Source organism: Peromyscus maniculatus, chromosome 1 (genome assembly GCF_049852395.1).
Source record: "Peromyscus maniculatus bairdii isolate BWxNUB_F1_BW_parent chromosome 1, HU_Pman_BW_mat_3.1, whole genome shotgun sequence".
In the NCBI taxonomy this organism is placed as follows: domain Eukaryota; kingdom Metazoa; phylum Chordata; class Mammalia; order Rodentia; family Cricetidae; genus Peromyscus; species Peromyscus maniculatus.
In genome coordinates this window covers 174,820,034-174,846,675 of record NC_134852.1, presented here as the reverse complement: position 1 = coordinate 174,846,675, position 26,642 = coordinate 174,820,034, and the positions used below count along the sequence as shown (strand labels likewise).

Sequence of the window (26,642 nt, the reverse complement as noted above, 5' to 3'; positions counted from 1 at the left end):
AGTCACAAGGGTATCATCTACTTTGTAAGCTGAGTTGAGGTCTGGACAGAAGAGAATTCACACTTCCATACTTCCAACCCTTCTGCCCTAAGAGGACAGTGTTTGTCCTTTGCAGTGGATACATTCTGGAAAGAGAGAATGGCTCTCACTACATAATGAACCTAGTGGCCCCTTGATCTTGACTTCCAGCCCCGCCTCCAGCACTGTGAGAAAGAAATATATGTTCTTCGCAAATTACCCAGCCTCAGGTATTCTGTTGTAGCAGCACAAACAGACTAAGGACCGCCTCAGTTTTCTCATCTGTAAAATGGTAAAACACAACATCAGCTCTTTAAACTCGGTTGGCTTGTTCAGTGAATTGCCACTGCAAAGAACAACCACCACCACAAGACATTTTTGGATGACTCGAAGATACTTTATACTGTCATGGGGAAAATGAACTTCATTGCTCTGAGGATGACAAAATGATACAGGATGATACTTCATCAGCCTGCTTGGGTGCTTGGTGCTAAACCAACCCTCCTCTGCAACATTTGTCCCAAACACTCCCTGGGCTTACAGATTACATGTGTCCTGGTAGACAGACACTTGCTGGTGGCTTTGTGTTAGAATCTGAGAACAATGCCCTCTTGATGATCACATCCCCTTTTGCCTAAGATGCTGACAACTGAGCAGTTAAAACAAGCAAAGTCCCAGTGACTTGGTGTCTGTTGGCTCTCCAGGTGTAAGGGAGTGCATGTGAGGAAGGATCCATGCATTACAGGAGAGACAGGAACAGAGTCACAGGCATGGGGGGCAAGGCAGGAGAAGGTAAACAAAGAGAAGAAAAACAGAGGCTGAAAGGCATCGTAGCTTGGCCCTACCGTGTTGTACAGTTCCTCTAGTCTGGAGATGGTGAGAAAACGGTGCATGCTTACTCCGTTCTCTATGAGTAATTTCACAAAATCCACTCTGTCCAGGACTAGGGCATCCAGCATGGCTTGCTCCAGGGACCCTACCTGTAATCCAAGACATTCAGTTAGTCTGCCCACAGCAGAGAAGTGCAGTTCCTCAGTGTTCACCCAGAGGGCTTAAAACAGACCAGGGACGTGTGCCAATGAGAGAGACCCGGCACCCCGCCCTCCAGGGGCCCCTCCTGGTCCTGAAGACTCATGTCTTGGGAAACAGACATCAAGGACTTCCAGATCTAGGAGCTACTTTCTCCCCTAAATCTCTTGTTCTGGAGCCTCAGGACCCCAGGTTTTCCTCCTGAAGGATTCCCTGGCTAGTTTTCTGCTATACCTATAGAGGTAATCCTAGACACTCCTCTCTCTCCATTTACTTCTTCCTTAGGTACTGACTGAGAGCCCTGGCTGACTTGAGGATAGGAACTCAGGTAAACAGAGCCGAGGGTCCAATAGGTCTGGAATCTCTGTGTAGAAATGGGCACTCCAGAGGCAAACAACACGTTTTCTAGATGGAGTACTGGCTGGGATTGATATTCCTTTTACAGTTTTCATCCCTCCCCCAACGTCTAGATTCCTTGACGAATATGCCCTCAACTAGCAGTCTGTGAACCCTAGGAAGACAGGTGCTCAGTTGCGGCCAGAGCTCCTAAGGTTCAGGGAGCCCTGCTTCCAGGCTGCTGCTGGGCTGCCACCCGTGGGTACGCGTGCACATCACCCAATGGCCCATTTCCCAAGTTCTTATTTTTGGCACCCAAGTGACAGAAAAAAAAAAAAGCCACGGACAGTTATATAAAGCCTTGGTTCACTTGTGCTGGGCATCGGGCAGACCTGTGCTCAGCCACCAGGACCAGATGGTACCTGCTGCACTCAGAGGCCTGGCCCGGTTGCAAACCAGCATGAGCGCCACCATCTGGCGACAACAGCTTCCTCCTTCTGCTCTCCTAAAAGATAACCAGAGACATACGAACCCCCTCCTTCCTTTATTTTAACTTTGTCTGGTCTGTGTCGTTAAAGATAGAACAAAAAGACAGGATTTGCTTCAGAAAATTGTTGAGAAGAGCCAGGGAACGTTTGGTGATGCACTTAGTTCTATCTTCCGCTAGGTGGCAGTATGTCCACAACCATGAGAGGAGTGCCCTGGCCACACGCTGTGCTAAGCACAGGGTGATCTCTCCTCTCCCCACACCTCGCCCTAATTTTCTGCGCCACTTTCAAGGGTTCCTTAAACACCATTGCCAAGCACGTGGGCTTGTCAGGGGTAACGATGTATACTCTACCGGCCACTGTTGCCCGTAAATGAAGATCTGGCTGCGAGCGATGTCAACTCTGTTCCAGGCTAATGCTAAGCTCAGTTGGTCTGGGGCAGATGCGTTGGCTCCTGTACAAAGTGGGAGAAAAAAAAGAGGGCGAGAGAAACAGCGGTTAGCCATGCCAAGAAGAATCTTTCAGCCACTCCTCCATTGATCACAGGGAAAACTGAGGAGCTGTGTGGCTCCATTCCACTTCTGACATTTTGGGGAGGATCCTTCTTTGTCATGGTGCTTTCCTGTGCACTGTTGATTTATTTTATTTTACTTATTTGTTTTTTTGAGACAGGGTTGCAATATGTAGCCCGACCTAACCTTAAACTCATGGGTACTCCCAGTCTGGCTTCCTGAGTGCTGGGATAACAACAGGTGAGTGCCTGGCACTGGTTGAATTTCAGTACCCAACAGCCACGTGTGACTAGAGGCAGAGATGGCATTTATATCTCTACAGAAGATTTTGCTGTGACAGGCAGTCTAGATGATGCATGTTGTCCACATGTGCAATCCTCAGCAGCTGTTTGTATAGCTGAGAACAGGTGCAGTCTAGAAGGCAGGGGGACTATCTTGCAACCCCTGTCCATCTTGTGGCTGGGTGAGCTGGGTGAGCTCTATAAGCCACTATTCTGTTATCTTTGAAATGGGAACAGTAAGAATTATCCCATTTTATTCAACTGATATGCTACAAGATTTAAATGGGATCCTATAAGTGAATTCAAATGCTAACTTTTGTTGTTGTTGTTGTTGTTGTTGACACTATTGACATCCTTGGTGTATGGAGGAAGAGACTTCATTGCACGCTGGTTCATTTTTACCCTACTGGGTCTCCTATCAGGAGGGGAGAAGGGAAAAGAGCAAATGGTCTCCTTTGGCCCAGAGAATTTGAAAATTGAACATATGTTTGGCAAACTATTGGAGATTTCCACATGTTGTGGTAAAGAATGTCCCAAGTGGTACTGGACACTGGCTCTTGCTATCTGCCTTGGCCCCATGAAGACATCATCTCTAGACTTGAGCATCTTCATGGGTCTAAGTGGTACTGGACACTGGCTCTTGCTATCTGCCTTGGCCCCATGAAGATGCTCAAGTCTAGAGATGATAGAGTGACACTAAGGGAAAGGTCACACGGCTCCTAACAGAGAATAAACAGAAAAGTTCATGATGCTGCTGTGACATTCCAGCCAGAGCCAGTCATTTCGAATTCTGCCCATCAGGGAAGGTTGGAATCCATATAAGGACCCACCTGCTCACTACACCATGAATGTATGTGACTTTTACCTGTTGGCCCTCGTCAGCCTTACCAGGAGATCTTTACACTATCACTATGCCAGCCCCCCATCAATTCAGTGACAGCACTTGAAGGGGTGTCTAAAGCCCCCAGGTGTTTCCAGTGCACAGCAGGGTAGAGAACTGCTGGCCCACATGTCTCTTTTCATGCCTACCCCAAGCCTTTTTCTTCTGGACTCTGCAACGTTGATGCGAAGAATCAGGCAAATGACTGGGGAGGTGTAAAGTGCTTGATAAATAAGCATGGGGACCTGAGCTCCATGCCGAGAAGGGACATAAAAACTGGGTATGGTGGTTTGTGCCTGTAATCTAGTACTGAAGCAGTGAGGTGACAGAGACAGGAGGGTCCCCGGGGCTTGCTGGCCAGTCTAGCTGGATTGATGCTCCAGGTTCAGGGAGTCACAGTCTCACAATAAGGACTAAGGAAGATAGGGAGGACTAGAGGAAGATGGAGAGGACAGAGGAAGATGATGGAGAGGACTAGAGGAAGATGATGGGGAAGACTAGAGGAAGATGAAGAGGACTAGAGGAAGATGATGGAGAGGACTAGAGAAAGATGAAGAGGACTAGAGGAAGATGGAGAGGACAGAGGAAGATGATGGAGAGAAATAGAGGAAGATGATGGGGAAGACTAGAGGAAGATGAAGAGGACTAGAGGAAGATGATGGGGAAGACTAGAGGAAGATGAAGAGGACTAGAGGAAGATGATGGGGAAGACTAGAGGAAGATGATGGGGAAGACTAGAGGAAGATGGAGAGGACAGAGGAAGATGATGGAGAGAAATAGAGGAAGATGATGGAGAGGACTAGAGGAAGGTACCTGGTGCTGACCTCAGGCTTGCACATGAACACAAATACACACATGTATGCACAGCTACACACACACACACACAGAGAGAGAGAGAGAGAGAGAGAGAGAGAGAGAGAGAGAGAGAGAGAGAGAGAGAGAGAGAGAGAGAGAGAGAGAGAGACTCTTTCAGGTAACTGCTAGACATGGTGGCTCATTCCATAATCCTACCACTTGAGAGGATGGGGCAGAAATGCTACCATGAATTCTAGACCAGCCTAGGCTACAGGGTGAACCCTGTCTTGAAAACAAACAGGGCTGGTGAGATGGCTCAGCAGGTAAGAGCACTGGCTGTTCTTCCAGAGGACCAAGGTTCAATTCCTAACACCTACATGGCAGCTTACAACTGCCTGTACTACCTCCAGGGGATCCAACACCCTCACGCCGACGTATATGCAGGCAAAACACCAATTTTCATAAAAATAAAAATAAATAAGGTATTACAAACAAACAAAAAACAAATAAATAAACCAAGGTGATTTATGCAAACAGCGTTCACCAGAGGACTGCTCATCCCTTCTCCAGTTTGTGCATGCATGACTGACTAGTCCGGCACGCCCTGCAGACCCTTGTGTCTCACCTCCACATTTGACTCAGGAGTTCAGGGGTGAAGCCTGAGGGTTTGTATTTCTTTTTTCTTTTGTCATAGAGGAGATTGAACCCAGGGCTAGGCAAGTGCTCCCCAATGAGGTACATCCCCAGCCCTGAGTCTGCATTTCTAACAGGCTCTCAGAAAATGCTGCTGTCCCTGTCCTGGGCCTATCCTGTGAGTGACAAATTCCTTGAGGTTGCTGGGTTGTGCTCCCTTCACATGTCTGACTGCTGTCCACAAGTTGATGGGTTTAGTATACACCGCATTCTTGCAGTGAATTGATTACCATTTGAAATAATGTCTATTAATTTGATTTACATAGAATTTTCCATTAAGAAAACCATCTGTCTTCTCAGATAACAACAGAGATTGCAATCTCATGTCAGGGTGACTGAAATATGTGCAAATGTATGTTACTAGTTGGAGAGAGAAAAAAAAGGGAAGGTTCACTGGGATTGTGTTTGGAAGGTGGCATTTTATAATTGCTTGTTTCCCCTCTTTTAGAAGTCTATTTTTTTTATTTTAACTGACACAGTAAGTGTACATTTATGGACTATTGTGTGACATTTAGACACATGGACACCGTCTATACAGATAAGATTAGAATCACAGACAGAGGATATCAGAGAACATCGTGTGTATGCATTGAGACCATTCCATAGTCCCTCTATGATCTATTTTAAAAAATCAAGTCAGTTGTGAAGCCTAGCTTTCCTCCAGTGTTACAGCATAGTTACTGCACTTACCAGGCTGTCCCCCCAACACATTAAACACCACATTCCTTCCTTCCCTCCCACTGTCTACCTTTCCACTTCCGTGATATCAATGTTTAGTTTCTGAATCTAGGAGGAACTTGCAGTATTTGCCGTTATGTGCTTCATTTTTTTTTTTTTAACTTAGTGCAATGTCCTCCAGGTTCATCTGTGTTTCTCCATTTTTTTCCTGATGAATGATATTGCATTCTGTATAAATACACCACACTTCCTTTAGCCATTCATCTGGTGATGGACATCTGGGTTGAGCCCGTCTCCTGAGCATTGGGAGCGGTGCTGTAATAAACACAAGAACATAGGTGTTTCTTTGCTGTGCTGATTTCACTTCTTTTTGAGATACACCCGGTCATGGGACAGCTACATCACACAGTGGGTCTGCTCTTAGTTTTCTGAGGAACCTAGCCTCCATGCTGTTTTCTCTAAACGTGTTTTTTTTTCTTTAAAGATTTATTTGTTTTGTTTTATGTGTATGAATGTTTTGTCTACATGTATGTATACATATCATATACAGGCCTGGTGCCTGTGGAGGTCAGAAGAGGGTGTCAGATCCCTTAGAACTGGAGTTACAGAGGGTTGTGAGTTACCATGTGGGTGTTGGGAATTGAACCTCTGTCCTCTCTAAGAACAACAAGAACAATGAACTGCTGAGCCATCTTTCAGCATCATCCACACTGTTTCTTTTTTTCTTTTTAAAATAATGGTCATATCAACTTAATTTTTAGTGAGAGAGAGAGAAAGAGAGAGAGAGAGAGAGAGAGAGAGAGAGAGAGAGAGAGAGAGAGAGAGCTTTGCTTCTTTTAGCTGGTCCACTGGTTGTTGCTTACATACTATAATGGTTTAGTCACCCCCTGCATCATGCATATGTCACAAATTTTTATGCTACCAAAGTCAATAGTCATACAAGCCTGAACAAGAGACCACGGAGGAAAGAGTGATTTGAGGTCAAGGTGAGCTACAGGCCTGAATGTAATTAGGTAAGTGTCAAATAAGAACATGAAGCCAATGAATTTTGGATTTTCAAAAGTTGAAAATACATCACTCAAGAGTCGTCCTGGGTGACAGTTTGAATCAGCACAAGTGATGAACCACCCAGGCTTGCTTAGAACAGTGACAGTTTTAGCACTGAATTTCCTTCATTCAGGAAGATGCCTCAGTCCTGAGTAAGATTGGGTGGTTACTCACACTGTCCTTAATTGGCTGTGCACTGCCTTTTCCCGTAGAAGTTTAATACACTCTTGCCTCAGATGCATTCCTAGAGATCCTGGTTAATCTGGTCTTAGGTACTGCATGGTCTAAATAGTTCCCCCGGTGATTCATATGGGAAAGACAAGGTTAAGGCCCTCCAGTGTAGATAATATGCACTCATGAGTTTGTTCACTTTTCATTCATGTATTTTTGCATTCAAACCTATTGATGTCATGCCTTCTCAGATGACAGACATTATGCCAGTATGGACACCAAGATGAATCAGACCGAGTCCTTTGTCTTCAGACCTTACTGCTGGGAGAGGAGAAAGCTCTAGTTTAACATACCAGCTATGTGATTTACCTGCTCAACATGTACTTGTTGATTATGCTTGTTTCCGGGACTGTTTAGTTATTGCAGAGCTAATGGCCATCACCAAGGCTGCAGTCACCCGCTTTACAGAGTCCTAGTCACAGTGGGGCAACATTCAGAAAACAAGCAAAGCAGCGCACAGTGAACCTTCAGTGTGTGTTTGTGCTATAGAGGACCACTGCCACTCCCAGTGTGTTTGTGGCCTGTATCTATATAAACAAATGAGCATGTCAGCACCGCTCTGCCTTCCCAATCTCGCTTGTTGCCATGACAATATTGTACCAACTAGCTGGAGCAATCCATTGGCAGTCTATCCTCAATAATGAGGGCTGGAAACAGTGTCTTTGAGTAGCCTAGAAGGCACAAGTATTTGAGTTCTTTGGGCTCTCTGGTTGACTCCACAAAGAAAATAGAGGGTTGGAAAAATAATACCTTGAGAAATCAAAATAGGCCTGGATTCCACATAGGTCCTGACTTGAGTTTAGGGCACTCACCCATACGGCCTGCTTCCCAGGCTGGTAGGAAGGAGGCCTTGGCACCTTTGAGGAAAGCCTTTGTGAGCATGGGTGCAGGGTGAGGATGAGTGACAGGGGAGTGGCAGAGGTGTAGGATGAGTAGGCGGGAGGCATGTGAGAGATCATCCAGAAGGGGGAAGGGTCAACTTATGCTGCCCTAATGCGGGCGCGAGTTCATAGCCATATAAAATGTCAACACAGTGGTTTGACTGTTTTATCTTTCTGCAGGAGGCTGGTGAAGTTGTAAGTGCACAAACGATGGCCACGAAGAGTTCTGAAGGATGGACATTTCAGTAAAGGAACGAAGTGTGAGGAGAAGAGGGATTCAGCACACTTTGTCTGCGGCTGTATTTAAGAGTTCAGAGCAGTACGTGGTACGTAAAAGGCACGTCTTAGTCTCTATGTTAGAAGACGATGCCAGAAAGTGGCAGCTCGCTAGAATAGAGATCTATTGTTGACAGTCGGGAGACCTGAAGACCCAAGATCAAAGGCCAGCAGGTTTGGTGTCTGGTACGGGCCCCCAGTGCTTCACCTGCGTCCCTAGTGTTGGACAGTCCCGAAGCACAAGAGCAATGATGCTGGTCCTCAGACTGCCAAAGAGGAGGTCACACACGCTTCTTTAAATTAAAGGAGAAATGACCTGGTTTAAACAGGACAGAAAACGTTATGTGGTAAAGTTGCTAAGACCCACAGGAAGAACACACATTCTTTAATGTGACGCGTTAAAGAGAGCTTATGTTGCCATACATGTTACAACCACAGTGTGGGCTAAGGGTTACCCCTTCACTCTCTTCATAAGGATAGCATCCTCTCACATCACAATGGGCATGAGCATAGCGCAGGAAGATACATTTCTGTGCATATACACACTTAGAGTCTTTGTGCATTTGTGGTGGTGATGGTGGTGGTGGTTGTGTGTGTGGGTGTGTACCTGTAAATGTGGGCATGCAAGTGGAGGCTGGAGGATAACCTTGAGTATCAGTCTTTACCTTCCAGCTTGTTTGAGACAGTGTCTCTTGTTCTCTGCTGAACACAGCGAACTAGCTGGCCTATGCATTTCCAGGCTGCTGGGTTGCAGCTGTGCATGCTACCACATCCAGCTTTACATGAGCTTGGGGACCTGAAGTCAAGTCCTCACGCCTGCACATCAAGATCTTTCCCTACAGATCCACCATCCTAGGTCCAGTCAAATTATTTTGAGAGACCATGTCCATATAACTTCTATTATAGGACACTGTTATATGTATCCAGCTTTATTAGTTGTTGTACATATTAAACTTTACATTGGTATGTATGTATGTATGTATGTATGTATGTATGTATGTAAAGAAACACTATGTAATTGGACTCAGTTCCATCTGTGGTTTCAGTATGTGCTGGGGGGTCATGGAATGTGTCCTCACAGATGAAGGGCAGCTACTGTATTCAAAGTTCATCTTTTTTCCAGAAACATTTTTTTATAAAGAATATGATTCCTCTGTTAATGCAGTTTGCTCTTTTGTTATTTTCCTTAGACTATCTCTGTGTGCAGTCTATGCTAATCCACTTTTATTATTTATCATTTAATGAGTTGGGTTATAATGGGCCCAGGGTAGCATTCCAAGCTAGTTATTATTCACAACTGGAAGGCTTTCTCCTAAGCCATGCCAAAATCAAACTCCCTCCTGCAATCATGGCTTATCGACATAATCCTGCATGCATCCCACCTCCTCGATTTCTATGCTCTGGGTTGGGGTGAGGAAGGACTTGAAACTCGTGTGTCACATTTGTTCTTGCACATGCTGCTGCAGACAAAGGAGAGAAGCTGCATCCTGGGGCACTCCTCCCGTCCGGGAACAGGGTTCTGAAAGTGCACAGCTGCTGCCTTTTCTCTCACGCTCTGCCCTGCTCTCCAACATGGTTCCTGCATACGCAGATAGTTTGGAGTATATTTCTTAGTTTTGCCAAAATGGAGTTGCTTGTTTTTTCCTATTTTTGGTTAGTTAATTTCAGAGGCTTTCTAGGAATGGGAGGGGAGAATGATGAGTTTATATGGTCATGTCTGTGTTGGCAACTGGAAGGTTAGATAGATGAGAGAGGGGTCTTCAGAGAGTAGCATAGCTCTAACTGAAGGAGGAAGACAGGCAGCCAGGGATATGCTTAGCCAGAAGCAGGAGGCTCCTTTAAGAGGTCGCTGCAGAGTCTGAGTGAGAGGAGGAAGGGTAACTCAGACTAAGGATATATAAAAAGCCATATGCAAACCTACTATTTTACAAGCCTGTAAAAAATATAATCTAAAACAAGAGTGTGAACAGGTGTCCTTCATGGGTGGATAATGCTCCTACTAGAAGTTATGGGTTGTTAAATGAAAAATCCCAGTGCCAGGTGTTGGATACGTCCCTATAAACTGTTGGCCAGGGAGGCCCCCGAGGCCCCCGAAACAATACAGGCTACTGTCATTGCTCTTGATTGCCCACCAGAGTTTCATGACAGGACGCTATTGCTGAAAATAGATACTACACACTTGATCACAAGTCAGAGAAATAAAGCTGTGAATCCTGTGAGCTAAGGTGTATCCTCTAGCGTAATAGAGGCACAACTATTATAGGGATAACCAATTACTTTGTGATTGGATTTAAAGCTTGCTCCACAAGAGGAAATTCATGCCTGGCTCTGGAGATCTAATCAAGACCCTATGGCTGGGGAGGTCATAGGCCCTAGATGGAAACCTATTACTACTACTGTTGTACTAAATGGTTGTGCTCTCAAACTGCCTTCTAAACACTTATGTTTACACCCACAGATCAGTGCTGTGCCCAGCCTTCATCAACCAAGCTTCTTGCTGCTGGAGGTGGCAATGAATGCAGAAACCTGTAACTGGCTGAAGTATCAGGAATACACGGTGGTAAAATGTTTGGCCCTAAATGGGACAGTTCTACCACCCTCTCGAAGGCTCGGGGAACACTGAGGAAGAGGGGGCTGAAAATGTAAGAGCCAGAGGGTGATGAAATGTGAAGCAAAAGGCTATCTTTAGGTCGTGAACTCACTACAGCTGTGGTTTTCTGCAAAGAACAAGCTTGAGCCTGACAACATATCATCATGGATGGGGCAGGGGCTCATGTGGCCCCACCCCTCCCCCCGAAACTATTTATTGACAGTTAATGGTTTTTGGAGGAGGGGGATATCATTTTCTTCAGTGGTATAGCGACTGATACGTTGCTCTTCAGAAAATATGCCCCCCCCCCCACATTTTGGGTAGAAACTAAACACAGTGGGCTATCAAAAGGAGACGTGAAAGTATGAGGGAACGTGATGAGAAGGAGAGGTCTAGTGTGATCTGAGAGGGGAGTGGGGAAAGAAAAGGACTACAGTTCATTATGAATGTATGAAACTGTCACTCAAACAAAAAATTCTGACACAGTGTTGAGGGATGAATAACCAAAAATTGAGTATAAACATGCATGAAAATTTCAAAGAAAAAAAGAATCTGAAGGTCTGAGGTGCTAAGCAAATAATGGACCCTCTCTGAGAGTGATGGTATATAAAAACGTCAGGTGTCTCATTTGGCACAGATAGTCTTACTATAATCTGGCTTGATGGACTGGGGTGGGGATGGGCAGGATGTACTGACAGTGTGTCAGGCACAATAGTATCATGACTCCAGTGTTGAGGATGAAGCACCCGTTCCCCAAATAATGTTGAGCAACAATTTTTTTTTTCTTGTTGAGGAATTTAGACTCTTCCTTGCCTTATACAAAGGATTTTATCTGGATTAGATATGCTTTCTAGCCAGGTGTGGTGGTGCCTGCCTTTAATACTAGCCTTTGTGAGGCAGAGGCAGGTGGAGCCCTGTGAGCTCAAGGCCATCCTGCTTTATATAGTGAGATCCCAGGGCTACACAGAGAGATCCTGTCTCAGTATATGTGTATTTCCCGATTCTGTGTGCTGGTGCAGTCAGATTGATGAAGTTCTCCCTGCATTGAAGAAATTTCTCTTTGCAGAAGATAGAGACTGTTACAGGAAGCCACAACTGGCTCAAATGCAGACAACTGACCATGTGGTGCCCAACCCCAGTTGGTATGCCTACAACACAACTCCTCTATCTAAAGCTCAGGGAACATCATGGGAGAGGGGGTAAAAAGATTGTAAGAGCCAGAGGACTAGGAATCCTCTGTGAGACTGTGTCTTCTAGATATGACAGGGAAGCCACACCCATGAAATTTCAACAATATCAATGACTGGACAATGACAATACCAGTTGCCAAGCCAACATGGATGAGGGAAATCACATAGTGACCCAACCCTAGATAGAGAGCTACAAGCAATTAACGACTACTGAGAGGTGAAAAATTGAAGTCTTCCCCAGAGATGAGCCCTCTAACTGGTTATCCAAGACCAAGTGGTCAGTCCTAAAATCACTACCAACAACACTAAACAGACTTAGCAGGTTGTGTTTATATATTTATTCACACACACACACACACACACACACACACACACACACACACACAGACACACACACACGGTTTGTATATAATTTATTGGCCTCTATCTATAACATTTAAAGAATGAGAGGCCATGAATATGGGAGAGAGCTGGATGGGGTTGGGGGACATGAGAGGGATTGGAAAGAAGAGAGGAAAGGAAAAATGATGTAATGGTAGGTATTTTAACTAAAAGATGCTTTCTGTAGTTTCATCTAGCATCCCTTTTATTTTGTTTATAGATGTTGCAACCAAATTCAATAGAGTCTCAATCAGCACAAATCCACCTGCCCTTTCATTAAAAGACATCAGCTTCTCTAACTACATGTAGATCAGTAATGCCGGAGGAAACTAACTAGCTGGAAAGCCCTACCACATGACTTAGGTTGCTAGGATACACCTTCAATCTTCTCCCCAAATAGAGATTGCTACTCAGAAGCCTCCCTCAAGAATATGGCTGCCTCGTGGAGAAAGACTGAATTCAAAGCGGGAAATACACACACACACACACACACACACACACACACACACACACACACACACACACACACACAGAGATGGGGTTTGTATATAATTTATTGGCCTCTCTATTTTATTGCCTCGAATGATAACTATCTTCTCTTGGTAAAAATAACTTTAAGTGAATCTCAGGAGAAGGCTAAATTGGATCAGGAAAGACCAAATTATTTTTAGCTGAAGGGATCCCATTTTTATATGTGAGAGACAAAACAAAGCTACCTGAAGGAAGATAGGGTAACTTCCTTGGGTTACAGTGAAAAAGAAAGCTAATACTTAGCATTTCCTTTACCCACAACAGCCAGCACAGTTTCTGAGAATTCATATATTGAATTTTAACAACGACCCACAAGGTGCTTTTACTCCAACTTTACAGATGAGGGAATCCAGGCACAGAAACGTGTCTATGTTGCAGTAGCCAGGAAATGTCAGAGGTGAGATTCAAACCCAGGCAGCCCCCACCATCAGTTGTTTTTTGACAAAGAGTTTCACTGTGCAGCCAAAACTGGCCGCAAACTTGAGAGTCTGCTGCCTCTGTCTATAGGGTTACAGCCACAGTCACCATGTCGGCTTCCTCCTAAATTCTTACTTCATTTTCCTGCCTGTGCAGATGAGGCATGGGACAGAGGAACCTTCAGGGATGAGACTGGGATTTCTAGCTGGTTTCATTTATTCAAGAAATTTTACTGACCTCCTGTTCTCTGCCAGCCTTTATTGTAGACACCATGGACACAGGGTGAACCAAAATCTCTGCCTTCAATGGAGAGAACTCCCATATATTTACATATATATTTCTTCCTTTTCCTTTTGGTTTTATTAGAGAGTTTCCTGTTTGGATAGAGTCCTTTGAATGACCAATTAATGCACTATGACACTTTCTGAAATGGCATCAAATAACCCCAGCATTCTTTTCCTTTGAAATAGCAAATACTGCTTCTAAATGGTTTCCACCCATCCCTGTCAGCCCCATTCATTTCAAACATTCCATCTTGATGGCCATCCCTCCCCAGTCATTGTAAATACACCTCCTGCTTTAAATCATCATGCAGTGAAGATGAGTCCATACAAACCAGCAGTTCAGATAGTATTTATTTTATAAAATGTTTTTTCATAAAGTGTTTGCCATTTTCCCTAGATAGGAATTTGCATATAGATATATAAATAAGATATAGTTCTAATAATGTAAGTACATCTTATGAGGTTACTGATTAGGTAAAATGATTTATACCTGGGTGGGGAAAATGAACCTTCTTTGGATTTTGTTATATATGTTATTTAATTTTTCTGTCTTAATAAGTCTTTTAAATTGTACATTTTCCTTAAACTGAAACTGTTCTGAAGAAGCTATCATATTTTCATTGTCTAATTCTTCAAGCTGCTATGTAGAATAGGCTTGGGTTTGTGTGTAGCCTTCTCCCAGCATTCTGAATGGCAGCACTACATTTCAAATGCCTTCATAATGTGTCTTTCCTGAGCCCAGGGGTCGTTTACATTTGAACTTTTAAATTATTTTGTTTATATCTTATGATCTCTAATTATGCAATATTTTGATACTGCTTTTAAATATCTCTGAAGACTTTGCAGCATAGAAAACCCTGCCTTATATATAAAGATGCCCCAAGAATTAGACCATCTTTGATCGGGCCAACACTCTGAACTCTTAGAGAACTGAGATCCCAGCCCGATGGATACTTCTTGCTTCAATTTTGGCCCTTGACATAGCAGGTGAGTAGCAATTACATTTATAGGCTATAACTTCTTTTGCTCAATGAGAATGAACACTGAGCTGATTTATTATCCACAGCACTTGGGAAAACCAAGTAACTACTATCTGTCTTAAAAGATGGGTTTGCAGATTAAATAGACTGATAAATGGAAACTGATGATTTGTCAAAGCATTATGCCACACAGGATTTTAAAAAGAAGTCGGGAACCATCTATTTTCTGCCCCCAAGAAACACATCTTACCACCAAAGACAGACTATCTTAGAAAAAGGGGTTTCCAGGAAACAGACTTAGGAAGTTAGAACTATTCTAACACCCGAAAAAAAAATAAGTTTTAATTCAAAACTGGAAAGAAAAGATAAAGATGGACACTTCATAACAATTAATGGAAAGATTCATTGAAAGGACATTACTATTTAAACATATATACACTGAACATAGGTGTGCCCAATTATTTAAAATGAATACTAGTAGATGTAAGTCACAGATTAACTCTAGCACAGTATAGTGGACACTTCAATATCTCATTCTTACCAGCTGATAGGTCTTCCTGATAAAAATTAAACAATAAAATATATGAATTATATGACACCATGGATCAATCGAATGTAAAAGACTCTACAGAACATCTCATTCAAATGTAGAATACATGGTCTTTTGAGCAGCCCACGGAACATTCTCTATAATAGGTCATATGTCAGAGCACAAAGCAAGTCTTAATAAATATGGGAAAGCTGAAATAATTCCTTTAATTCTGCCTGATCACAATGGAAAAAGACTACAAATCAATAGCAACATAAACCCTAGAACACATACAAACTCACAGAGATCAAACAACACTATTGAGTGATGAATGAGTTCTTGAATAAATCAGGATGGCCATAAAAGAATTTCTAGAATCAAATGAAAATAAAAACACAGCATATAAAAACATATGGGAAAGCCGGGCGTCGGTGGCGCACGCCTTTAATCCCAGCACTCGGGAGGCAGAGCCAGGCGGATCTCTGTGAGTTCGAGGCCAGCCTGGGCTACCAAGTGAGCTCCAGGAAAGGCGCAAAGCTACACAGAGAAACCCTGTCTCGAAAAACCAAAAAAACAAAAAAAACAAAAAAAACATATGGGATACAATGAAAGCAGTCCTAAGAGTGTAATTTATAGATTTTACTGTCTACATTAAGAAACCAGAAAGGGGGCTGGAGAGCTGGCTTAGTGGTTAAGAGCACCAATTGCTCTTCCAGAGGACCCAGGTTCACTTCCCAGCATCCGTATGGCAGCTAACAATTGTCTATAACTCCAAGATCTGATACCCTCACACAGACATACATGGAGGCAAAACACCAATGCACATAAAATAAAATAAATAATTATTGAAAAAAGAAACCAGAAAGATTTCAAGTAATAACCTAATGATACACCTTAGGTCCCTAGAAAAATCAGATCAGTAGATAGAAAAAAGTCCTTAAAAAATCAAAGTAGAAATTAATGAAATAGAAACAAGATAGTAAATATAGACAATACAGAGAATTAAACAAAGAACTACTTCTTTGAAAAGATAAACAAGATTGACAAACCCTTAGACAAAAGAGAAGATGCAAATTTACATAATTAGAGATAGAAAAGAAAAATCTAAATAACATAGTCTACTAAACTGGAGAATTTAAAAGAAATTGATGGATTTCTGAATATATATGACCTACTAAAATTAAACCAAAATGAGATAACATATAAAGATTTTATTTACTTATTTTTTGTGTATATCAGTATGTTGCTTGTATGTTAATGGAAGCCAGAAGAGAGTGTTGAATTCCCCAGAACAAGAGTTACAGATGGCTGTGAGTCATCCCACAGGTACTGGGGGCCGAATGCAGGTTCTCTGCAAAAGCATCAAGTGTTAAGCACTGGGCAATCTCTTCAGCCCTGAGATAAACAATTTAAACAGATCCATAAAAAACAGTTAATATTGAAGGTGTAGCCAAGAGTGGTGGCACACACCTTTAATCCTAGCACTTGGGAGCCAGAGGCAAGTGGATCTGAGTTTGAGGCCAGCCTGGTCTACAAAGTGAGTTCCAGGACAGCCAGGACTGTTACACAGAGAAACCCTGTTTCAAAAAACAAAACAAATGAACAAATTGAAGAAGTAACTAAAAACTCTCCCTACTAAAAAAGTCAAGGCTCAAATGGATTCACTGGTGAAGTTTTTCCAGGCCATGCTGGAAGTCTTAGCTATCGGAAGGAAGAAGATAAAAGGATGCAATCAGGAAATGAAGACATGAAAGTGTGTGAAATACCTCCTCTGCCACAAAAACTTAAAGACAGGAGAAAGAAATTGAAGACACCAAAAGATGGAAAGACCTCCCTGCTCATGGATCAGAAGAATCAATAGTGGGAAAATGGCTATCCTAACAAAAGCAATCTATAGATTCAAAGTATTCCTAATCAAAATTCCAGTGATTTTCCTCACAGAAAGAGAAGGAAATTGTAAAGCTCACGTGAAAGCACAAAAGACCCTGGCTAGATAAAGCAATCCTGAGCAAGAAGGGCTATTACCTGTTCCTGGAGGTATCACTATGTACAACTTCAAATTATACTACAAAACCATAGTATAAAAACATTGTGATACTGCTACAAAAACAGAAATGTAGATCAATGAAACACATTAGAGGAACGAGATACAGCTGCCTGATTTTTGACAAAAGCATACATTAGAGAAAAGACAGTGTCATCAGTAATATTGCTAGAAAATACTTCAAGATACAGGCATAGATAAGTACTTTATGAATAAGTCTCTGATTGCTCAGGACATAAGACTAATAATTGACAAATTAGACTTCATGAAATTAAAAGACTTCTATATAGAAAAAGAAACTGCCAATTGTAGCACAAATTCTAATTGGCTTTAATAAAAACCTGGAGTTAGATGTTGGCGTAAATGCTGAAAACCAGAGAGACAAAGGAACAAGTGACAGCCACCTCTCACCTCACCAACTATTCAGCCAAAAAAACTGAGCTCCTGTCTCCTCCAGCCTTATATTCCACTCTTTGCCCAGCCAGATCACTTCCTGTCTCAATCTCCCTAGTCCTGGAATTAAAGGCATGTGTGCCTCCCAAGTACTGGGAACAAAGGCATTGAGATCCCAAATGCTGGGATTAAAGATGTGTGTCTCCACTGCCTGGCCTCTATGGCTAACTAATGGCTAGCTTTGCCTATGATCTTCAGGCAAGCTTTTTTAGAGCATACACAAAATATCACCACAGCCAATCAAGTGAAAAGTCACCCTATAAAATGGGAGAAATATCTCTGATAGCTATATATATATATCTGATAGAAGATCAGTATCTAGAATATACGAAGAACTCAAGAAAATGAATATCAAAGAAACAAGTAAAAAAAGGACCACAGAACTGAACAGAGAGTTCTCAAAGGAAAAGTACAAATGGCTAACAACATTTAAAAAGTGCTCAACATCATAATCCACAAGGGAAATATAAATTTAAACTACTTTGAGGTTCCTTTACACTCTACTCAGCATTGATTTCATCATGTGGGTAAATGACAGCCAATGCTGATGAGGAACTAAATCCTTATCCACTATAGGTGGGAGTGTACATTGGTGCAGCCACCATGGAATACAGTGTAGCCTCATTGCTCCCATAAACTCACAGCAGCATATGGTTTCCTGCACAGGAATTGCATAAAACTAATCCAGTCAATTTCCAAGCATGGTTGGCAGAAGGACTCAAGACGTTCTCCTTCTAGCTGAAGAGCAAGTACTCACTGTCGGGGGAAGGATTGTTTTTCTTCAATGTTCTGGCTATGAGGACATGAAGCTAAGAGGGGGAAATGTTGGGGAGATCTGGGAGGGTAACAAGGAGTTTGGGTTGGATATGATAAAGATATACTATATTAATATATGAAATTGTGAACAGATAAAATATTCTAAGAAAGAGCTATACAAAGATTTTTTAATGTCATATGTACTCGATAACAACTATTATCAAATTAACAATCATAATTTAATAAATATGCCAGTTGGGAATGCTATTGTGTGTAGAGCATTCATAGATGGAGAATTTATGAGTTGGACCATCATTACAGTGTTTTCTGTGATCAATGTGAATGACTGGCTGCCATAGACTCTTCACAAAATGATACTACATGATAAGGGAGAATTCTGAATATTACGTTTGGATGGTCCTTAGGTTTCCCTGGGCTTATGCATGTCAGAATTGTCAATTTATATTAGGAGCGATTCTCTAACAGAGCATGGGGTGTCAATCAAATCTACCATTCAGCTTTCTTTTCAGCTTCTATTCTGAGTGAGCTGAAGCTTGTCAAGGTTAAGATAAACACCTGAGGAGGTAAAGTGTGAGAGTTTGAAAACAGATGGAGACACTATGTTATATTGTAAGATGGTATTATCTTTAGGAATGTAATTTTGGATGTGCATTCATCTGTCTTGTTTAGGTTGTGGACACTGGAAATTCTCCATATGAGCCACAGCCACCCCTATTTGGATGACTTCTCCGGCAGTATCCTCAAGGCTGCCTGGTACAAGAGGACATGTAGGTTTGATGGTCTATGGTGGCCCAGGGTTGCAAGCAGCCAATGGAACTGTTTCACCTGTCCTGGTGACCAGTCAGCTGTCTTCACTGGCCATGGCTGGCTGAAGGAACTGTGAGTCCCTTCTCTTAACTACTGTGTCTTTCCTGACTTCTCCATCTGGACTTCTCCATCACTTGAGCTCCTTCATTTCCTCATTCCTTGGGCTAGGGATGACAAGAGGGGGTAATTGAACTTTGGTTTGATTTTCCTCTTATTGATTGGGCTCTGTTGTTTTTTAGTGGAAAGTCTACTCACTTTGAAGAAGGGTTTCTACTTTTGATTATGAAGCTGAGTATTAGTCTTTTGTAAACCAAAGCTGTAATAACAACCTCACAAAGTCAGGAATTTAAATTTGTACTCACTCTCTTTGGTGATAGGTATGCCAAGAGTTTCTACAATGAACATTGCCCTTATGTCCTTAGGTCCCAATAATATATGCAAGTAGAAAGGATGAATGAGTTCTATGGTTTATGATTAATGATATTGTAAAGCTCTGTGTTTTTCTCTTTCTAAACATTCACTTAAACAAATGTGTTCTCTTTGTTGTGCCCTTTCTGCAGCACAAGAAGCCAATAAATACTTCACCAGGCCCCTGTTTGTTAACAGAAAACCATGGAAAAGTGTTCCTGTTGCATGCACAACAGGCAAAATAGAGAAACATAATTGATGTGAGATGGAGAGTAGAATAAAAATTCTTACGCTTGGGCTGATTATTTGTTATATGTCAAAAAAAATTTGTTTCTACAGCTGTGTGAATAAAATTTCTGCTATTACCAGCAAGGTACTATAGAAACCTATGCCCCAGGGTTCTGGGGGTATTTTCTGGAATTATTACATTGATTCCCCCCTTTTTTTTCTTTTCTCTTTTCTTTTACTCACTCTGTATCTTCCTCTGGGTGCCATGGAAGGCAATGGCAATATGTGATTCGTTTGTACTAAAGTTGCACATTGCAAAGTTGAGCCATTGATTCCTCTCAGGTTTGCTATGAAAATCTCTACTCTCATTGTCTCAGGAGGCCAAGGTCTCAATATCCAATATGCATTTGCTTATTTAGTTTCCTGTCCCCAGCCTCCTTTCAGAACTGTATTCCAGCCTGCTTTTAGCATCTGTTCCTCTATACCAGAAAATCTGTTTTGGCTTCTTCAGAGAATAAGTCTTTTCTTTTCAGTTGGAGAGGGTTTTGCAGAGTGGGGGAAGACATGGCATGCTGGCCACATCTTAAAAAAGACTTAACAAATTCTTTCATATTTTTCCTCCCAAGTGTTTCCTTTTGAATTTCTGGTTGTCCCAAATTCTGGGACTTTTGGGCACCACAAAGTGTAAATCAGCTTGATGCTAGCTTAGAATTCAATTTTCTTTTCCGGTCTGCTATTTTTCATTTTTCCCCCCATCTGTTCTCATCTTACAGCTATAGAAACCATATACCTCAGTCCTAGTCTCATCTCATTGGTCACAACATGGTCACATGGTTCTAATGTCTCTACAAAAGAATCTGAGGTATTGAGCTTCCTCCACCCTTAAAGAGGATGATCAGTACAGGAAGCATAAAATGCAGCTTCTGACCTAATGCTTTTTTTTTTTTTTTAAAGATTTATTTATTTATTAAGCATACAGTATTCTGTCTGCACATATCCCTGCAGGCCAGAAGAGGGCACCAGATCTCATTATAGATGGTTGTGAGGCACCATGTGGTTGCTGGGAATTGAACTCAGGACCTTTGGAAGAAGAAGCAGTGCTCTTAACCTCTGAGCCATCTCTCCAGCCCCTGACCTAATGCTTTTAATTAAGACCTCACAGTCTTGTTTTAAATGCGTTTACTAGCAAGTCATGGTAGATTCAGTGGGCACATTTGTCAGTCTCTCTGTGTTTTGTCATGTACCAAAAAAGCTGTAGTTGTCATTGACTGTCTGAAAACACATAAAAATGGGGCACTGTTTAATATCTGGTCCTGGTCATAGATCTTAATATGCAGAGCAAGTGTGAGTGACTCAGAGAATCTGGGTTTGTGTCCAGATTCTACCAACTTCTAGCTGTGTGATCTTGGTCAAAAGCTTAGTTTTTTGTTCTCCAGTGTCACTGATGGTCCTTTCCCTGTGGTCATCTTGTAAAGATTAAGGTAGTTAATACTCAGAAATGTGACCACTTATGTATTAGTTGTGATTATTATATGCTAGTTTTATCATCGATATTGACATAGGCAGAGGGAGACAAGGACTTAGCTTGAGGGTGATGGCTTTATCTGAGTGCTCATTGTATTTAACTGAGTTGTACCAGAGAGGTAGCTGTGCACTATAGGAGAATAACCTGTGTACTCCAAAGAACCCCGAGTCTAAGAGTTCAGCTAGAGTTGTCATTTATATACCATTGTAGATGTGACATGTAGGTGGTTTCATGTACACATCTCCCCCATTCAGTCTCTTGACTCTGGAAGATCCAGCTTTTGTCAGATCCCTGCACTCTTTCCTGGCTCCTAGAAATGCCCTCCCAATTCCCAGAACACTCCATCATTATGTGTGTAGATTTGGCAGAAATTCTTCTCATCCTCCAAGTCCTGCCCGATTCCTGAGTTTGATGCACTCAACTGCTCCGTTGACTTCTCCTTCCCTTAAAAGGAAGGCTTTTGCTTCAGTAAGTCTGTTTAGGTTCAGGACCTCTTTGTCTACCCTTGAATATTTTTTTCAATGAGGTCAAGAACTTCTGGAGCAACAGAGTCAAATGACACCATCATTTTTTTTTTTTGTTATTTGTATACACTACATATTTTGAAATTGTGTTGCTCTAGTCCATATGATCATATAATTGACACTAGGCAGTGACTGATTGTACAATTGATGCTGATTAGTGGTTCTTAAATAAATCAAGAAGGAAAAGGCATGACTCCTTAGCCCTGCTGGGAAGTCACAGCAATGAGTTCCTCACTATTGGAGAGCTGTTCAGCAGTAGTGGATTTGTGGTGAACTTTCCTGGGCCATGTCAGAGGCTTGCATGCTGTGATTGTTTGAATGAGAGTGGCCTCCATAGGCTCAAATATGTGAGTGCTTGGTCCGCAGTTGGTGGAACTGTTTGGGAAGGATTAGGAGGCATGGCCTTGCCAGAGGAAGTGTGTCACTTAAGAGTGGGTTTTGAGGTTTAAAAAGTCCACACCATTCCTAGTTTCTCTCTGTCTCTGTCTCTGCCTCCCGCTTGTGGATTAGATGTGAACTGTTAGCTACTATCCAGTGCTATGCCTGGTCATAGACTCTACTACCCTCTGGAACTATGAACCCCTGCTGTGGGATGGTCTGTATGTCAAATTGCTCTGACTGGTCAATAAATAAAACACTGATTGGCCAGTGGTCAGGCAGGAAGTAGGTGGGACAAGGAGAGAGGAGAATTCTGGGAAGCGGAAGGCTGAGGCAGAGAGAGACACTGCGAGCCCCCGCCATGACCAGCAGCAAGTGAAGACACCGGTAAACCACCAGCCACGTGGCAAGGTATAGATTTATGGAAATGGATTAATTTAAGCTATAAGAACAGTTAGCAAGAAGCCTGCCATGGCCATACAGTTTGTATGCATTATAAGTCTCTGTGTTTACTTGGTTGGGTCTGAGCGGAAAACCCTAGCTACAAACCCCCAAATAAATGCTTTCTTTTATAAATTGCCCTGGTCAATGTTGTCTCTTCTCAGCAATGAGAAAGTAACTAAGACAGATGTATTACAAAGTGAAAGGATGTTTAGTTTCTGAGGAAAAAGTGACAGGGTCTACTACATTAGTATTTAGAAATGACCACATGGTGCTAAGAAAGAGTAAGAGACCCGGGCTTATGTTGACCCTGACACCATTTCTTCTTCCAAACACCAACCAAGGCACAGAGCAGTTGCATCTGGAGTAAGGAGTAAAGTACAAACTGGGGAGGTACTGCTCTGCTTGAAAGGAGAAAAGTTCACTTCATTCTTCGAGGGAAGAGTGAAAAGCAAGCAAGCAATGTGAGCAGGAGTGTTGGAACCTGAGAGATGCTGTGATCCTGGGAAGTCACATGGAGGGGCCACAGGGAGTCCTGGGTAAAGTACCTAAGAATGTAAATCTTAGAGATGCTATTCAGTTTGCGGTCATTTGTGTTACCGACAAGTAAACTTCTTTTCTATCCATGGTTGTTTCTAGAAAACTCTACAGTTTATGAAATGCCCTGTAAAGTAAGTTTCATTTTTTTGTTTTCATTTTGAAGTTGGAAGGGCCAAGTTTTGCATTTTGATTTCTTTGACGAAGAAAAGAAATAAGACATGGAATTAAGAGCTAGAAGGCAGGGGTGAACAAGAGAATGGAAGGAAGTTTTTCAGCTACGCTAAAGAGTATGTCGTATTTGTTGGTCATTGACCTGAGAGGATAGAGCTCTCTTCAATGACTTTCACAGGTAAGGGTTCCATAGTTTATACCTGAGCTATTTATGTGACTTTGGCTAATATTTATTAAATTCCTGCTATTTGTGAGCAATTTTGCTGGATGTTGAGAGAGGGAGGAAGAGGGCGGGGGGATACACACAGCATACAAGCACCTGAGCAGAATCCATTTTCTCTGGAAACTTGGTAATTACCAGGGACATTTGTAGCCAGGGTCCCAATATTCTGACTGCTCATCCTTGGTTAATTCCAGTGGTACCACCATCATTACCAATTCCTCTCACCTTCATGCCCAAAAAAGTGCCAGTTTGGAGATAAATTATCTGATAATCATTCCAAAGAGCTGTAGAGATTTAATGACAAAATTTCTATGGAAAACTTTCTGTGAATCACAAAGTTTTATCTGAATGAAAGGGACAAAAGTATTTGAGTTCTTTTATAGCATTCTGCTGTGGGATGGTCTGTATGTCAAATTGCTCTGATTGGTCAATAAATAAAACACTGATTGGCCAGTGGCCAGGCAGGAAATATAGGCGGGACTAACAGAGAGGAGAATTGAGAGAACAGGAAGGCTGAGGGAGACACTGCCAGCCGCCACCATAACAAGCAGCATGTGAAGATGCCGGTAAGCAATGAGCCACGTGGCAAGGTATAGATTTATAGAAATGGATTGATTTAAGATGTAATAACTAGATAGCTAGAAGCCTGAGCCATTAGGCCAAACATTTTAAACAATATAAGTCTCTGTGTTTACTTGGTTGGATCTGAGCGGCTGTGGGACTGGTAGGTGACAGAGATTTGTCCTGACTGTGGGCCAGGCAGGAAAACTCTAGCTACAGCATTCCCTGGTGGAGATAGACAGGAGTGTCTAAAATTGCTGTCTACCATAGACCGTGTTATTGCTCTTAGTCTTCTCAATTTTTCATGAGAATAAGCTTGCCATAAGTGAATTTTTATTTGAAAGTAGGTTAGTCTGTGCTTCATCATTTTCTAGGTTCTTTCCTTCATGCTACATTCAGGACCCCCATCTGTATACTAGATGTTTTCTTCATTTTACCTTAAATGAATACTTTGAAATTTATGGAGTCTTTCATATTTAACATGTTATAATTCTGATGGGTTTGAGCATGGAAGGTCAAAACCTCCTCGGAATTTTTAAAACCTGCTTTTGAATGGAAAAGACTATATAGTAAATGTGAATCATGAGGGAAGGCAGGGAGACAGCCTCAGAGAGAATCCAGAGCAACCTCCTCAGATGTCCTTTACATCAACCCACACAAGAAAGGTGCCACCAGGCCAGCAAATACACATTACCTTCCTCCTATGTGGTAGAAATTGTGTACACATGTACACAACATGTGCAGACAGATGTGATCCCTTATTTCTAGTCTGTCATCATCATGGTCTTTATCTTCAGCCAGACCACCATGTATTAAAGGGACCTCTCCTGGTACATCATTAAGGGCTTTACCTTCATTGTCAATTAAGATGGTTACCATGACAACAAAAGGATTACCGTTATTATCTCAGATCCATAGAGGAGGAGACTGGGGCTTGGTGAGGTTAAAAAGTGTTCCAGTCAAGAAAAAGTGATGTTTGAATGTGTCCACAAGTCTTGCTGTTATACGGTGTCACGCCCTCCCTGTCATAAGTGCCCTATGGAGTGGGTGGTAGTGGGGCTCGAGGTGGGAGGAGGAAGTGAAGAACACTTGGGATACTTTGACCTTTATAGGATCATTTTTTCCCCTAAGTAATAAGCCTTGGTCTTAGGGGAAAAGATGGTAAGTATGCAATTTTCTTCAAAATATTAGCAATGATCAAGTATAGACCATTAGAACTGAAGACTGTAATACTACTAATAATAAATACACATAATAAGTAATTAGTGGCATAATTAGGTATATCTGCTGTGAGTTTTGTGAATATGTTTGTATGAATGCTTGAACCCCAGTTAGTATTCGTTTGACCCAGTTCTTGGTTTTGTCTGCTGAATGAAACACACTTTGGAGTACACCATGCATTGGCACTGAATGAAGAATAACCATAGTGCATTTATTTGAGGCTATAGATTTTTAGATATTGCATTTGATGAGGTTTGGTACATTTTGACCCTTAGTACTTCTTTTAACACAATTGTGGAGATTTGCAGTCTTTTAAAGTCATTTTGGACTCCCTTTCTTTTCCTCTTTCTGGCTATAGAATCTCCATTTCATGGGTTGCTCAGACTTGGGGGTTGGTAAGAGGGCTCAACAGGCACTTGCTGCCAAGCCTGTCGACCTGAGCTCAAACTCTGGGACCTACATGGTAGGAGAGAACTGACTTCTGAAAATTGTTTTCGGACCTTCACATGTGTCTCCCATCCTCCCCCAAATAAATGTAATAACTCTGGCCATGGATAAGCTGCCCCGTGTCCCAGGTCCAGAATTTATTTGACTCCTTTGTCACCCTTGTGACAGTGATAAATTCAGAGATGGACACTTACAAAATCAAGCAAGTGCTCATTCTTCTTAGGATGACTCTGCTGTAATTACAAGGAAAGATGGATCTTTCTGACTGGCATTTTCTGAGCTGGTTGGGTGCTAGCCTGTCACTGATGAGGTTACCTTGGTGACCCAGGGATAGGAGAAAGGCTCGGGGCTGGAGGGCAGACCTTGATGACATAAGTTGAGCCTTAGCTCTCTTTTTGTCTGAACTGTGCTTAAACCTAGAGTGTCTGGCCAGGCAAATAAAAAATCTACCAATTTATTTTTGCTTTAGCTGGTTTAAATTATGTTTCTGTCACTTAGATAATTTCTAATTGTATAAATAGTTCACTGAGTACAGTTAAAGCAAATTTCAGCTTATACTTTTGACAAGTGGTGATTCTTTGCTCTCTTGTTAAAATGGTTTATTTGGCATCTGAAGCTTTGCAAGGCAGCTGGACCTGCTGTATTTGTGGTTTCTCCCTGTGTGAGTAGTGGGGAGAGAAGAATGGGTGAGGGGAGGGAAGACACACAGCCTGTGGCTCAGACCATCATTCTCAGTGTGAAGGGAAACGTGATGTCACTTATTGTCAGAAGTACCCATGTTACCCTTTGAAGCCACCCTGACTTTCCAGGCTCTCCACAGCATCATTCCTTTGTCTCCCCTTTTTCT

At 42.2% G+C, this 26,642-nt stretch overlaps 1 protein-coding gene across 21 annotated transcripts in view; it reads right to left on the bottom strand.

The window, feature by feature from the left end:
* The window catches only part of Trpm3 (transient receptor potential cation channel subfamily M member 3), an 848,188-nt gene that overhangs the window by 94,819 nt on the left and 726,727 nt on the right, over positions 1-26,642 (bottom strand). For all 21 annotated transcript variants that reach the window (XR_013047854.1, XR_013047855.1, XM_006985391.3 and 18 more), the window contains 2 exons: positions 2,225-2,325; positions 864-998 (listed from right to left, as the gene is read on the bottom strand). Coding sequence is in view for 19 of the 21 variants with exons in the window: in XM_006985391.3 (XP_006985453.1) it covers positions 864-998; positions 2,225-2,325 (236 nt within the window). In the remaining 2 variants the exon portion in view is untranslated. The remainder of the gene's footprint in view (positions 1-863; positions 999-2,224; positions 2,326-26,642) is intronic.